At 51.2% G+C, this 16,266-nt stretch overlaps 1 protein-coding gene across 1 annotated transcript; it reads right to left on the reverse strand.

Annotated features, from left to right (window-relative positions):
- Positions 1–3,071: 3,071 nt before the first annotated feature.
- PV06_07876 (uncharacterized protein) lies at positions 3,072–3,462 on the reverse strand (the record flags this gene model as incomplete). Its single annotated transcript, XM_016409161.1, has 3 exons — positions 3,072–3,183; positions 3,242–3,290; positions 3,369–3,462. 3 exons carry the CDS (start codon positions 3,460–3,462, stop codon positions 3,072–3,074), a joined length of 255 nt encoding a protein of 84 aa, XP_016260915.1.
- Positions 3,463–16,266: the final 12,804 nt, after the last annotated feature.

The following is a 16,266-nucleotide window of genomic DNA, read 5'->3' on the forward strand; positions in this document are numbered from 1 at the left end:
TTTCCCATCCTGTCATCACCGAAGGAGACGCAGATTGGAGACCATTTGCAAACAGTGGTGGGGCTGTCAGGTGGTGCCGATGAAGCTGGAACATGAAGAAGCTGACGAATATCTGAAACACATCGTGAAGCACACGCTGATCGTCATCTTTACAGCTAGCACGGTTTCGCAAGTATTCTTCAGCTGAAGCTTCCCATAAAAGAATCTGCTCGGTGGCAACTTGGAATCGCACTGCTGGGAGAGCTCGTAAGCCGGTGCGGCGCGAATGGGTCCATTCGTGGTATATGTCGTTCATCACCATAGCAAGTCCATAACAGCTCTCCAGATACGGATATCCTTTCGGATTAGGGGGTCGGGGGATTCGCTGGACAGAGCCATCCACGAAAGCAGATGGAGATCGATCGTAGCATAAAGAGATCGTGGTGTCCTGCCAAACAAGGCCTTGCCTAGATGGTAGTGTTAATCGGAGAAAATAAGAGACAGTTGGCAAGGTCTATCTCATACCACAATAGCCAAGATTGGCGCTCAATGTCGCTGGAGTCCTTGGATGGTGGCGGCACGCAATGTATGCCTATGGACTGCGCCGCACGGATCGCCATTCCTGAGGGTAGAATGAGTTTTGTGTCTGAACACTCAATAGGAAGCGGCGTGCTTACCTAGCAATGACCAAGATGCAGCGGGGTTGGCCTGGACTCGTAGTATTGCGGCTAGGCCGGCGAGTACGCGCACGTTGCCGACCGTTGGCTGAAGAAGATAGTTGTCGATCCGCAGAAGCTCAAAGGCGCAACAGACTATGATTGCAGGTCGTAAGCCAATTTGCCTTGGAAACGCATGGAGAAGACGCAGGCGCCATACCGAAGACTCTAGAACTTAACTCCATGTCAGGCCGATGAACCCCGCCATAGGAGCACCCGCCTGCAAGCGCGACAAAGAGGAGTGCAAGCCACGACGTGGGTCGAAGCTCGCTTTCTGTCTTCTGGCCATTAGAACGTTCCCTCCAAAAGCCCTTGGCATCCGCAGCAAACTCGTGTAAGGGAACCGACGGGGAGACGAGGTTGGTGGATCCTTCAAAAGAAGCCATACACCTAAGAAAACGGCGATTAGCTTGAACCATGCCTTGTTGCGCCAAAGGTGACATACTGCTCAAAGGTTTCATCGTCTGGCAGGGCGAGGCAGATGTCTTCCACTGTGGCCCCTGGTGTCCAAAGGCTAGTGAAAGGATGTGTAGAGCCCGTGTCCGTCATGTATAGCAGCTTCATGGTCTCGTATGCCGAGTGTCGAGACCTACCTTTCCCAGCTTCTGATTGTGGACCAGCTGCCATGGGATGAGGGCATTTGAGATTGTCGACGAGGATCGAGGCCAATGACTCGGTTCCAATGTGCGCAAATGAACCATTTCCATCTGCTGCGGCAGTGGCTGTTGGCGCGAGGCCTGGTGAAATCTGCTGATACCCTGGGGCAACCGAAACTGAGCGCATGAAATTGGAGCTGCTGTCGTCCCCCTGCAGTTTATTCGCATACTCTTGAAGTGCTTCAGAAGAACCCAGGCGTCTGACCACCTCCTCTGCGATTGTTTGCATTCTACATTCGAGATCTGCAAGCGCCGCTACTCGATCTCTGGTCGATGTATTCGATGCTCTAGAATGCGCAAAACCATGTTGGCTCCGCACTTGGCCGTTCTGGTCTAGATACACACAGAGCGTGGGTTGTTCATGCTTGACGCAATTTCCACAAGGGTTCATATGATCACAACGTATCTTTCGGCAGCGGCATGGGTAACATGCCTTTGGGTAAGACTTACGCCGCCTTTTTGCGAGTAGCTGGTTGATTTTTTGGACGCTAGGAGCCTCATTTGGAGGTCCCTCATGCTGGACGTTGGAACTCGCCATCAAACCGCCTGGCCCTCGTTTCCTGGCGAGAGCGGTCCAAGAACCTTATTCCTGAGAACGCCGAATTCGTTTTTGCACACACAATGTCCGCCAGATTGAAAGAGGCAAGCGGCTCGCTTTAGGAAGAACTATGTAAATTGTTTTAAATGAGAACGTCTGGCGTAACCTGAACAATAAATCACAACGATCACGGAAGTCGTGAGATTGAGGCGATAAGAAAGACCAAGACATCGACATATGGGCCCCATGATCAAGACCCCACTCGAGCCGAGCGTAGTCCGTACTAAACTAGCAAACTGCCCAATTCAACTGCAAGAGCTTCGAGCCCATGAATTCAGGTCTTTCGGGGAACCAGGCTGTTTATTATAGCCGCTGAGATACACTCAAACCACTCTGAAATCACTGATAACGCTGCTATGGCAAGACGAAAGACAATTTAGATATCTAGACGTGGAAACTACTCGGTGGCTCGCTCCTTGCCCACAACAGTGGCCGCGGCACTCGAAGTACAGAACATTTTGCTTGCCAAGGTACGCCCGTATAGAAGCCTCCAACATGGCTTTTTGCATACCCTTCCAAGGTTCAATCTCGAAGTCATCTAACTGTGGCTCGATATAGCCGTTGGGAGCTATTGAACGCGGCACAACCATCAGATATCGGCCTGCTTCACCTTAGTCAGCAATTGCTCCTCGTAGCTGTCAGCAAAGTCGCTACCATTGATATTTGTATCACAAGCGACTCTCAGCACAGCTAGCGTACAATCTGCGATTTCTGCGAATTCAATGCCTTTTGAAGTCAAGATGTCGACGATATGCGGCTTTATGAGCGAGGTCTTGGTGTACCTTGAGAGGGAGCACCGTTAGCTCCACACATCCAGTCTCCAACTGACATCTTACCACGGGCCGATACTATTCACTCGGATACCCTCCGCCCTCGACGTACGCCTTGCACACGCCGTGAGACTTCGAAGCCCAAACTTCGACGTCTGGTACAAGAAGGAGCCAAGAAGGAGCCGGGGTGGTCAAGGTAGGCGGCAACGCTACCCTTGATAATGATGCACCGATCTCGACTGGGTGTTTGGGGGTGGAGACGGTGGTTGTTCTTGTGAAGGTAAGAAATGCAATTGGATTTGGCACAAGATCCCTTCCTCCAAACACTTAGAGAGGGGGTAGGTCTGTAGCATTATGCCATCTCTCCGTGGCACCACAATGCGGCATCGAGCACAAACCATCCTAGTTCGGCAACCAGCTTCCGACCCCTGTCCTCATTGATGTCGCCGATAGTCACAAACGCCCTACAGGAAAGACGATACTCAGTCCACGGTACAATAGTCTTCTCGAGCTTTGACTTACCCTGCGGGGGCAAACGCACGCGCATGATTCTCGCCGAAACCGCTTGCCCCTGTGCTCAATTCTGTGTCAGTCTCGTTTCGACGCATCCGCACCTAAGCCATGCAGCAACACTAGGACTCTCTCTTACCTCCCGTAACGACCACACTCTTGCCTCTAAGCGTCGTGGTGTCTGGCTTGACCGAAACGTCGACCGTTTTATTGGTGTATGTCGATGAAGCCATTGTGATCTTTGGCCTTTCCGCTTGAATCAAATTCTGCCTGGAAGCACAGTGAAAACCAGAAAGATTTCGAAAACGTAGTCTCTCCCCCACTTCTCTCGCCCGCGAGGGTGTTTTCTTATGTACCCTTAATATGCAGAATAGGAGTCATCGTGGTCGCCATATCCAGCAGCCTGGCTTTTGCAGGATCAATTAGGCTGAACGAGTGGTGGGGGAGACTTTCACAACCGGAGATTCTCCCCCATGTACCTGAGTGGAACCAGCCGCTGAGAACAACGTCGGGAAGCATATGGATATGTCTGTGAGGCGCGGAGCGGGTAGGTTGTAATAACGTACCATTTGTTGCACTGCAGGCGTTTTGGAGACTAGTCTGATAGCTCTGACTCAAGTAGTCCCGGAACCAACAGCTCTCTCGACCTTCTTTCTGATCTTCAGATATCCTCCTGGGGATACGACATCAGCCAGGCGAAATACTCAGAACAGGATTCCTTTTCACTGAGCTCATAATCAACAGGTGGACTACCCCTAGAGCCATGTCATATAAAGATAGGGAGTCAATTCTGGCTACGGCGAGTATTGATCCCGAGTTGCAAGAGGTTTGTCCGCAAGCTCGTTAGGAACCAAGTTCTCTTCTCACAGGGTCTGCATAGTTTCTGGCGAAAGCAAATCTGCCTCCCCCAAACTTCAATGACATCGCCGCTTTCAAGCGAATCTCTCTACCACGCATTGAAGCCTCCCGAAAGGCGTTAGGTGCCCCGCCAGCCGGGGTCAAGCAGACCGACTTGCAGTACACCACTGAAGACAGCAGCAAGCTTCGTGCAAAATTATATCAACCTACTATCCCAACGCCGACCGGAAGTCCACTTATCGTGCTGTTCCATGGCGGAGGCTTCTGCACTGGGGAGCCCGAAGGCGAAGAGCAAACAGCGCGGAATTTTGTTCTCGCCTTCGGCGCCACCTGTATCTCGGCTGCCTACCGACTCGCGCCCGAGTTCAAGTTCCCCTACGCGCCTAAGGATGCGTGGGATGCCCTGAGATGGGCTGCCGTGAACGCGATCTCCTGGGGTGCAGATCCATCAGTGGGCTTCGTCGTGGGCGGAACCTCGTCTGGTGCAAACCTGGCAGCCGCTGTTGCTCATCTAGCCCGCGACGAAAAGCTTTCTCCGCCTCTAACGGGCCAGTATCTTGCGGCTCCGATGCTTCTACCGTCCTCAAAAGTTCCAGAAAAGTACAAGAAGTGGTTCCTATCCTTTGAGCAAAACAGAGAAGCAGCAGTCTTACCTGTCGCCGCTATTGATATGTTTACGACTGCATATGGCCCAGATGAGGCCGACGGCGTATTTTACGCCTCGTTCAACCACCCTCGAGGACATGCAGACCTACCACCCACTCTGCTACAAATTGACGGAATGGACCCGCTGCGTGATGATGCACTTATCTACGAACGTGTGCTTCGAGAAGAGAATGGAATCCGGACCAAGTTTTATCTCTACCCAGGTCTGCCGCATGCCCATTGGGCCTTCTTTCCGTTCTTGAAGGGCAGCGAGAAATTTCGAAAGGAGCAAATTGAAGGTATGGGTTGGCTACTGGGAAAGGAACCAGACTATTCCCAAGCGCAGACAAAGCCGATCGCGGGGGTCGCATAGACGACTGGGTCACTGTAGACCGTAGTGTCCACCAAAACTGACTAGAGTAGCGGGTTCCCAATTTTCAAAAGGTACCATGAGCCAATGGACCTTGAAGAAAGAGCCGGTACTGGCAGAATTTCAAACAGGGACCTAGACATCAATATCAGCGCATGCAAGAGCGCACGATCTTCTGGCTATGTTAATTACAGTATTAGCTGCGGGGAAGAAACCTGATTCGACAATAACGAAAGGGTCGTCTATGATGAATTCGAGAGATGGCCAGGTCTGATCGAGGAGCCATGCCATTCGGTCGCGTGTTCTCGTATCAGGAGCTAGTCTGCGAGCGATACTCGTGTCCACGATGATGTTATGGCGACAGCTATCAGCAAAGATAGCAAGATTAGGGATGATATCACCATCAGTGCAGCCTGGGGGGGGCCAATTTCGTCTGTGGTGTAATTGATTACACTGCTGCGGTTGAAGTGCATCCTAAATGGGATCCCCATTCTTCTGGGGCATGGTCGTGATTGCAAGGTCCAACTTCGTAGTCCTTGGCTCGGGAGAATCGAATGACAACAGCAAGGCTTGGTATCTGAAAGTTGATGGCGCATTTTGATCGCTATTTCCGGTTCCGCCCCGAGCATGGCATTGGATTGGACAAAACAATGTTGGGTGGGAATGTGGGACACCGGGATGTCGTGGTCTGGAGTCTGGACCCACTGTCAACGGCAAACGGAGTACGGAGTACTCCATGCCCCTAAAGCCCGAAACGATATCCCAAGCCTTGACTCGAGTATTGTACGAAGTAGAGAGCGACAACAGTCAACCCCCATCTTCTGATCAGATGGCTAGATCTCTGCGGCCTTTGCTCTATAGAACCCTACCCGGCAGGGGACGTGGCGAAGGGCTCTTGAGCGCGTGAGGTGCACCCCATCCTTGTTCATGGCAAATTGACAAACGCAGGTGAACCGCTAACCCATTCTTTGAACGTTGTTGGAGGCCAGAATCACTCATGTATTAGGCACTACTATCTGTTCAGGATCTCAAGTGACCTCCTCTTTAGCGAGACCTTTGGATGACACAGCGACTCACAGCATCAGATCACCAAGATGGTTCACTTCTCAAACACGAATGGTGTAGCTCCAAGAAGTGCTGGTCCAGTTGAGCTGCTGGATCAACCTCTGCACACGAAGCGCAAGTTGCGCTTGATTTGCATCGGCGCTGGCATTTCAGGCATTGCTGCAGCATACAAGTACCAGAAAGACCTTGAAAATGTCGAGTTCATCATTTACGAGAAGAATGACGACGTTGGAGGTACTTGGTACGAAAATCGATACCCTGGCTGCGCGTGTGATATCCCGGCCCACGCTTATACATATTCTTGGGAGGGAAATCCCAACTGGTCACGATTGTAAGTATTCCGGGCCGCATCCATCTGAGTAACCGCGCTCTGACGTGTCTCTGCAGCTACGTTGAGCGCCCAGAGATCTTTGCCTATTACAAGAGTTGCGCCATTAAATGGGGCTGCATGAAATATATCAAGCTCCAACACCGTGTAGTCGAAGCTCGATGGTCCGAGTCCGACAAGGGCTGGCATGTCAAGATTGAGAATCAAGCCGAAGGTACGATGGTAGAAGACTTCTGCCATGTGCTTCTCAACTGTAATGGAGTTCTCAAGTCCGATCATCACTACCCCTAAACTACCCTCATGCTAAAATGTCCATCACAGTAATTGGAAGTGGCCCGAGATCAAAGGTTTACATGACTTTAAAGGCAAACTCCTGCATTCTGCCAGATGGGACAGTAACTGGGATTACGCTGGCAAGAACGTTGCCGTAATTGGTGCCGGCTCGTCTGGAATTCAGATCGTTCCTAAGATGCAGAAAGGTAAGTCTCGGCGCTGTCGAGTCGGACAACACATTAACCGTGAGCAGTGTGCAAATCGGTCGTGAGCTTCAACAGGTCACCTAACTGGATCACTCCAGAGTTCAGCCAGGGTCTCGCTTCAGACGGACGAGCTACGATTTACACTGAGGAAGAAATTGAGAAGTTCAACACAGACAAGAAATATTTCTTAGAGTATCGGAAAAACATCCAGAACTTTGGCAGTGCGACGTATCCTCTTTATTACAAGCATTCCGACATGCAAAAACAGGTTTTTGCCAAGTACGCGGAGTTGATGAAGCAACGACTACGTGGGAACGAGGAATTGTGCGGTAAACTGATTCCGAAATTCCATGTTGGCTGCAGAAGGTAAGTTCGGAGGGGAGTTGACAGTGATGCCTTGGTATACTGAAGCCGATTCAGGTTTACCCCAGGAGATGGCTATCTCGAGTCGTTGCTTGAGCCCAACGTCACCGTCGTCACCTGTGAAATTGACGGAGTGACTGAGACTGGTATCGATCTGATCGACGGAAGACACTTTGACTTGGACGCCATCATTTGTGCTACAGGTTTCGATTGTTCTCACCGTCCTCCGTTCCCAATCATTGGTCGGAAGGAGCGGAATCTGTCTGAATACTGGAAACATGAGCCGCTGCACTACATGTCCGTTGCAGCACCCGGTTTTCCCAACTATTTTAGTAAGTCAATCCTTGTTCTTTCACAAAGACCTCAGTATGGGCCAGCTCTTTACTAACCCGGGTATCTTCTGCTAGTCACTGGTGGTCCGAATAGTCCCATTGCAAACGGATCACTCATCTCCGGCGTAGAAACTGAAATCAACTATGCCTTTAAGTGTATAGTGAAGATGCAGACCGAAAATGTGTCCAGCATGGAGCCCACCGAAGAGGCTATGCAAGACTTCATCGAGTACAGAAATGCGATCATGAAAGAAATGGTGTGGAGCAGTACATGCCGCAGCTGGTGAGTTTGATCTTCTTCTTTCCTGTCAATACGATGAATTCTCTGCTGACACGAAAACACTTACAGGTTTAAAAATGGCAAAGTGGATGGTCCTGTTATTGGCCCCTCGGTGGGATCAACCTGGCACTTCAACGAGGTTCTCAAGGAGCCTCGATACGAGGATTACAATCTAACCTACTGCACGCCAAATCGTTTCACCTACTTCGGGATGGGAAGAACCATACGGGAAATTCAAGGTGCCGATATGGCAATCCACATCACAGAGCCAGGAGCGTAGGCTGCCGAGGATGTCTTGTCCACACCCTGGGACCCAATCCTGGATCAGGGCTTCTACGAAGGCTGGTGTGGGAACGAACGATCAAAGTGCTGGAGATAGAATAGACCATAAGTGGACATGCCAATTGCCTGGGTAAGGGAAATTTCTAGAACTGTACAGATTTCATTTGTGCTCATCTATGCCGATCAAACATTCAGGAAAGGCAGGGCAGAAAACAGCAATCTAGGTGGACTCCGGCACCTAGCCATTATACTGTATATTGGTTCTTTCAACTTTGTGAATGGATCGTACCCGCTCACATCGACCAGGTAGTTTCCGTCTGCGGCAGTACAGGGCCTTACAGCATAATACCAGCCGTTGACAGCACAGCCTGATGTTGGAGGTTATATTACGGAGTATTTGGAGCCGGCTACGAGGCACAAAACAGTTCCTACGGAAATGAATACACACTTTATAGCCTATTCACATCTGTCTCGTTCAGTGGGCAAACCTTGCAGCCTATGTACAGCTTTGACCGGGGGTTCGCAAACTCATGGCAGTGATGGTAGCTGAGCAACAAGCTCATCGTAGACTGTTGAATCCTCCATATCAGCAGGGCGATTGGTCTCTGCTTCCTCACGAACCAAACGAGCAGCTGTTTCGCCGCGTGGTATGACTTTGGCTTCAAACTCCACAGGCCCATATACAGGGAAAGCTCCCGCTATTGAATGAGGTCAGCTCGACATCTTGAGTCTGGGTGTGACTGCAGTCTGTGACTTACAGTAGCCTATCCGGGGTGGCTTCTGTGGGTTTCCCACGATGTCGAATGCCCACAAGATACGGCTGATCACGATGTAGAGACTGGCATCTGCCACATGTCGACCCGGACACTCTCGACGACCCGCTCCAAACGCGTAATGTGTGCCTGCATGGTTGGCCTCCGGCGCCGCTCTTTCGTCGGATCGAGGGAGATATCTTTCCGGAATCCATTCTTCCGGCCTCGCAAAGACGTTGGGGTCGTTATGCACGGCGTAGATGTTGCTGTACACGATCGTGCCGCTCGGGATGTCCTTTCCCCTGTACACGTCTGCCTCGCTCGTGGCGTGGATGAAGGCCAGCGGTGTCGCCGTGGCCCATCGGTGTGTCTCATTGATGACGGCCGCGAGGTATGGCAGACTCGCGCGGTCTTCCCAACCCGGAAGACGATCTCGTCCCACAACCCGATCGATCTCTTCTTGCGCCTTTTTGATCGCGTCGGGAAACAGCACGGCCGCCTTGAAAAACCACTGCAGAGTCGTCGCAGTCGTGTCAGTTCCGGCCGCCATGGTCGTCGCGATGATATGGGGAGGTTCCGATTCGTCGAAGACGGATCCCTCTTGCTCCAGCACGCGAGCCAAGAAGCAGTCTGGTGCGCTGCCGTTTCGGACCCTCTCCTTCATGGCTTTGTAGAATATGAGGAAGAATCCCATGATCTGGTTGCGCAGGTCCACCGCCGAGCCGCGCCATGGGGCCAGCGTGTCTGGGAGGTGGTCGAGGAAAGGAACCCAGTCAACAAGCCAGGCGCCCGGACGGATGCCTTTGAACATCATCAACATTCTCTTGTTGATCTCCTTGGGGATCAAAGTGTCGGCGGAGTCAAAACGGCACCCCAGGCTAGTGATAATGGTCAGTCAAACGGTGTCTCTCAAAGAAAGCCACTTTGGGCACAACCGTACAGCAGGCTGAAGGTCACACTTGCTGAATACCTGGTCACTTCTCGCCAAAACCCAGTCGGCTCGTCGAGGAGGTGCTTCAGAGTCTGTCTGCTCTCGTATTCCTGGTACGGGAGGAACAACTTTGCGTTTTGCATATTGAGAAGCTCGTGATAGGCTTTCCTGTGTTTCTGGTCATACGTTACGATCGTGCCTCGACAACCTTGGGCTAAACAGAACTCACCCGCCACTGATCTCCGTATGGGATAGCCACAATCCGAGCATCTTGTGTGATTATACTAGCCTGATTCGATGCCTTTGGCCTCGAACTGTACTTGTTTCCCCGCTTCACAAAAAGATCATTGATGGCTTGAGGGCTGTTGAGCACAATGACCGGGGCGCGGCCCATCATGTAAGAGTAAAAGTCTCCATACTGACGAGACCATTCGGTGAGCTTGAGGTGCAGCAAAGTACCATCGTTCATGGAAAACATATTCCCCAGCAAGGGGAGGCCTCGCGGACCATTCGGGAGATTCCGGGCCCGATCCTTGAGCATCAACCAGGTGGTCAAAGCCACGAAGGCTCCGATGGTATAGACCGCAGCCTTGGTGTTGCCGGTGTCCATAGAGGATGGTATAGTGGTGATGTTCGTCGCCATGGCGGTTGACATAGTGAAAGACGGGTCAATGATGAATCTGGAAACGATTGGTAAGGAAATATATGCATAGGACTGCTGCATTTACTAAAGTCCGAGACCACACTCGAGTTGACGGCGCTGAAGGGTGGTCTCTAGCTGCTCTTCCATAGGGGTCAAGAAGGGTGGGGGAAGGCCACAGGCTGTGGATGCTGTGGCTATTGTACGACCGAAAAGGTGGTGTATGCAACAATCATCGAAAGACGCTAGAGATTCGGAGAGTGGATCCTATAACTATACCTAGTGCCCGACTCCGCGAAGGGCCCACAATCCCGGCGTATCAGACCCGTCGGCTTTGGAAGTGCTGTGAGGGTAGCTGATGCTGGCTTGTGCTGTAGCGTTTGTCCGAGAGTGTTGAGGTAAAATTGAGTAGAACAGTGGGGGAGATGAGCCGCTATCATCACCACTGCTCTCCCTTCAAGCATATTGCGATCCGGCTCTGATAGTAAAAGCTCCAAGTCACAGTCAGAGGCAACCAGAGAGAGAAAGTGAAAGGAACATGTCGGTCGCGGATAAAGTCATAATTGTCACCGGTGCGGGAAGCGGGATTGGGAAAGCGACAGCCATCCTTCTGGGAGCAGAAAAGGCCAAAGTCGCGCTGTTCGATGTCAACCCAAGCATCTTCGATGTTGAGGAGCAGATAAAATCTGCAGGAGGCACAGCTATCGCTATAAAAGTGGATGTCTGTTCTTCTGCAGAAGTTGACGCAGCCACCAAAGCCGTGGTGGACGCCTTTGGCCCAGTCGATGGTATGTCAAAACAATGGACCACTAGGTCGCGCCTCGTTTTCCAACAGCTGACTAATCTACTCCTTTGAGGCGGTGCCAATCTGGCTGGTGTCAGTGGGAAAGGAACAGTCAACCTGGAGCAAGAGACCGACGAGGAATGGGATCGCGTTATCCGGATTAACTTGGGAGGAGTCAAGAATGCCTTACGCGCCCAACTCCAGCATAGAAATCCTAAAGGTGCCTCGATTGTCAATGCTTCGAGTATCGGTGCGCGGATCGGATCACCTGGCAATGCAGCCTACTCGGCAAGCAAGGCAGCAGTCAGTGGTCTCACCAAGTCTGTTGCAAGAGAGATGGGCCCGCATGGAGTCAGGGTCAACGCTATTGCACCGTATGTGTTGCTTGCTTGGAGTCCATATTTGCGGCGACTGTTGCATCTAACTATTGACTGTAGTGGTATCACGGACACTCCCATGGTCGACGCTGTACCCGAATCCATTCGCGACGGATGGAGAAAAGCCAACGTCCTTGGACGTTTAGCGGACCCAATTGAGATGGCCAATGTCATACTCTTCCTGCTCAGTGATGGTAGTTCTTTCATCACCTCATCGGTACGTATTCGACTTCTTGCCACTGGGTCTACGGACACGTGAATTGACATGCATCAGGTCGTTGATATTGATGCAGGCCGCGTTTGATCTACTGTCATAAGCTGGGCAAGTAGATGGGCAGCGAAGTTACTATACTCTCGCTCCAACTCGGAGATGCTCGGCTTCGGATGCGGTGTATAACACGGATGGGACGTCTGATAAAGCTTGTTCGAAAATGAAAGAGATAGTTGCGAGCACTGATCTTTTGCACGAACTTCTGGTCTGGCATCACAGCCTGCCTAATCGTAACGGTCAAGGCAAGTCTGTAAGCTAACTTCAACAGTTGGTGAAGGCGAACTTCTACAATGTGATATCAATGAGTGGAGAGGTGCCTCTAGCAATTACAAGACGCATCCGGGCGGAAGATGGAAATGTGGCTCAATTCAGCAGGTTCCCCTTAGGTAGAGTGGATAAGTCAGGCAAATTCTGAGGCCCCTGGATTGATAGTAGAGTGATCATTGTTGGGCCTGAGGGGCTCTCTAGACTGCTAAATCTATAAGCAGAAACCATCGTATGGTAGGATCGTGTGTAGGTGCTGAGAATGCTAGGTTGTCTGACATAAACTAAATCAAGTCTTACAGATACCGTTCAAACGATACTACAGTCTAAGAAGCTATGCAACCTCAGGCCTTACGACACTCGTAGCGTAGGTGATTTGTTCTCCAAACTTTACTGTCTAGCTTCCACACCAGTCGACCATCACTAGTAGACATATCTGAATTGAGGGTTCTATATTTTTGCTCAAGGTCAGTGAAGTCCCGGGGGCTAGCCAGTCACAAGAGGCAGGTGAGCATGTATTGTAGTAAGCATACCTTCTTGTCTGTCACATCATCCTCATAGGCATGATCATAGGCCTCCATAGTACCGGCGCGGTCCCGACGTTTGTTTTGGCAGACACAGATGAAACGGTAAAGGATGTTGAGACCGGCCGATGCCGCCGCGGTTACGAGGACTGCAATGAAGCCAGGGGCATATTCTGGCGCATCTTTGGCTTTGAACAGAAGCGGTGCAGTGAACTGGCCTGATTGACGGTAAGTCAGAGGCCAATTGGGGCCGAAATTGTTGCAGGGCTAGAGGAACTTGAGACTTACCCAGGCAGTACCCAATGTGGATGGCCGATGAGCTAACAACACGCTTGGTATATCCAGCGGAATTGGCAATGGACAAACCCATGATGACACCCCAGCCGCCACTGAAAGCCGTCATCATATACACCGCAAAGAGGAGGCCGCCCTTTGAATGGCGAGGAAGCTTCCACAAAAGTAATGACGACATGATAACAAGGAGCTCGCAAACAAGAATTGCAATTGTTCTCATGTTGCGAAATTTGTAGCTTACGTACGTTGTCCCAAGGATGAGTATAGCACCAGCGGCTCCGGCAGGAATAGTTAGAAGGAGACTGTTGAGAGTATTGTAGCCAAATCCGGAGATGATGATGGGCATAAAGGTATTGACCGGCCCTGCAGCAATCATGCTCAGGAATGCTTGGGCAAAAATGAGCCAGAACTTCTCATCGCGGAATAGTTCCAGCACTTGTTGCTTCTTGAAATGAGTATTTCGCACTCCGCTGTTGTTGATTCGGAGACGAGCGACTGCAATGTATCTCTCTCGCTCGCTGAAACCTTTTGCGCGAATCGGATCAGGCGGCATAAACAAGTAGATGACAGCGGACCAGAGGGTCGTAATGATTCCACCCACGATGTACATGTATCTCCAAGGAGATAGGGAACCTTGAATGTGACCGAGACCATAATTGACCAGCGGCGCAACGAGAGTTATAAGTCCAGATGCAGCATACCAGACACTAGGAGAGCGTCAGTTGGCTGTACCTTTCCACACCGAAGGTATTGATCTCACCCCATCCTGAAAGATTGCTCGTTCTTTTTGTAGAACTGGCCCACCATAAGCATGAAAATAGGGCTCACTCCTGCTTCGAGGAAGCCTAGGAAGAAGCGTTGGACGTAGAGGGCCTGCCAGGCAAAACAAGCCGCAGTCAAGAGGAAGGTGATACCCCAGAGCAAGACCAATCCGCCAGCGACTCTCTCGATCGGAAATCGCTGGGCTAGCTGAGAAGCCGGATACGCTCCTCCGACAAAGCCTAGATAAAATATGGCAGATGCCATGGAATATCGGTTCCCCGTCAGCTCAAGATCCTTGCGGAGTCCGAAGAGGGCCTGGAAGCAAGCGAGGAAAATCAGTATCTGGCATTGGCCAGTGACCATGCGACTAGGATGGTTTTGGGGAGAGCTTACAGCCTGAGAAATCATCGTCTTGTCTGCATATTGTAATCCATAGGTTATGACGAGGATTGGCAGTAAACGCTTATCAATCTTGGTCCTGACCCTCTTCTCTTCCTGGCCGTCCCAAACTTGGTTCCCATGGTAAGCGGCCAGCACCTTCATAGCCTCGTCATTATGGACGGTGTCGACGTCGAATTTTTCGGCCAGATTTCCGTGGTCAACATCCTGGCCCGAAGGTGCATCATGCGCTTCGACAATGTCCTGCGCCTTCTCGGTTCTGGTGGGATCCATGGTATACTCAAGCGTAGAGCCCGTTGCGTCGATAGTCTTTACCTCGTACTGCAAGGGGAGACCAGGGTGGAATAGGTGGGATGGATTAAATACATCTCGGAGATATGATAAATTCGACTGAGCTTTTGAAGCTTCTAATGTCGTTCAACCACCCCTATCAGCACTTACGGCTAACAGACGAGCGGCGTCCTTGAGAGTGGGGAGCATTTTGCGGTGATTTGTGCCTCGCGAAAAGAGACGTTACATCTCTTGGTTATCACTGGCGAGATAGAGCTATCAGTAGCTCATTCGTTTAACTAGAGGATGTGGACAGCCAGCAGAGTCTGGGGAAGCTCTACAAACATGGGGTATCAAGCCCTCAGAACCCAGGGGAGACCCTGATAACGGGAAGCATGAGATTATAAGGCAGTTTACACGTGACACGGTCCGGCGCACGAATCAGAATCGTCGCTCGGGGCGGAACCGGGAATAAGAGAAGTCGGTCGGGCGGAAGTAAATCGCTAGCGGGTGGACCGCTGAATGGTGGACAGTGGATGCTGGGTGAATGGGCTTATCAGCTTGACTGACTTTCTAATCAACATACTCTCCCTTTTCGAAGACCCTTCATGTCAAGTCCAAGCCGCGATCAAGGTCCACTTGGAAACTTGTCTGGTCAAACCTTCCTCCACTGTTGCCATTCCCGATCTCGACTGCTGTGAGCTCTGACCGTCGTGGGAAGCACAGGTTCACAGGCTAGAGCGAAGAGCACAGTCAGTTCCAGTTTCTGGTTGACTGATCCGAAAGTCGAGACTGAAGCAATGGTGGAAGTGCTAGTCAGCAGGCCTCATAGGGCACGAGTCGCAAAGGGCATGGCGAAACAAAGCAAGGTATCGTTCTCCAAAGAAGGACAAAGCGAATGGCAGGAGATATACGGCCCAATCTCCTGGTGCAGAAACGACACCAGCAGAAATACGATCAACAATACGAACGGCATGTCACCTTTCGATAGCTGTAGCATAACACAACTCCAACTTCCGTCTTTGAAGATGCCAACCAGCTATCTCTCAGTTACACGTCTGCAGCCACCCTGAACGAAATGTTCGGAGCTGTTGGTCGCCATTTGCGGAAAACCAGTATGGCAGGTCTGATGTCCAGGCAGTGGCGAAACCATCGTGCATAGCACACAGTCGAGGAAATTCTCACCCTTCATGACCGGCCCTGATGCCTGTACACCTCGTCAAGCAGCCACGACAAGGAGACTTATGCGCGGTGAGAGTGGCTTGAAGGAGGTCGGCGAATCACGCACGAACTCATAGTGGTATATATCAGTAGGTCAAGATCGAGTTGAGAAGATTCGGAATCGCACGACGATTTTGTCCGTGTATGCTGGGCATCCTCGGATGGATGCTTACACCATGGGCTGTGAAGCAGCCCCTGCATGTACCGCTGCGGTGGGAAGCTCAAGGACGTGGGGATGATTCTCGCAAAGTAGACCCTCAGCGCAGCCAAAAACTCCCACTAAGGTGACAGCGAGCACGGTGACGGAATTTCAGCACGACAGTCGACATGTCTGCAGTAATCGAGGACTCATCTTCCTCGAAGGCATGACCTTCAATAATGCTATAAATCTGCAAAATGGAAGGCTTTGGGAGTCAGACGGTGTCCTATGAGATGTTTTAGAGTGGTCTGGCCAAGATCGGCCAAAGGGGAAAGGCATGGGGAGGGAGAGAGAGCGCTATTTGAGACTTTTGAGATATTCTGAGGCTGGGCAGACTTGTTCAACTT

Source organism: Exophiala oligosperma (genome assembly GCF_000835515.1).
Source record: "Exophiala oligosperma strain CBS 72588 unplaced genomic scaffold supercont1.7, whole genome shotgun sequence".
Taxonomy (NCBI): Eukaryota; Fungi; Ascomycota; class Eurotiomycetes; order Chaetothyriales; family Herpotrichiellaceae; genus Exophiala; species Exophiala oligosperma.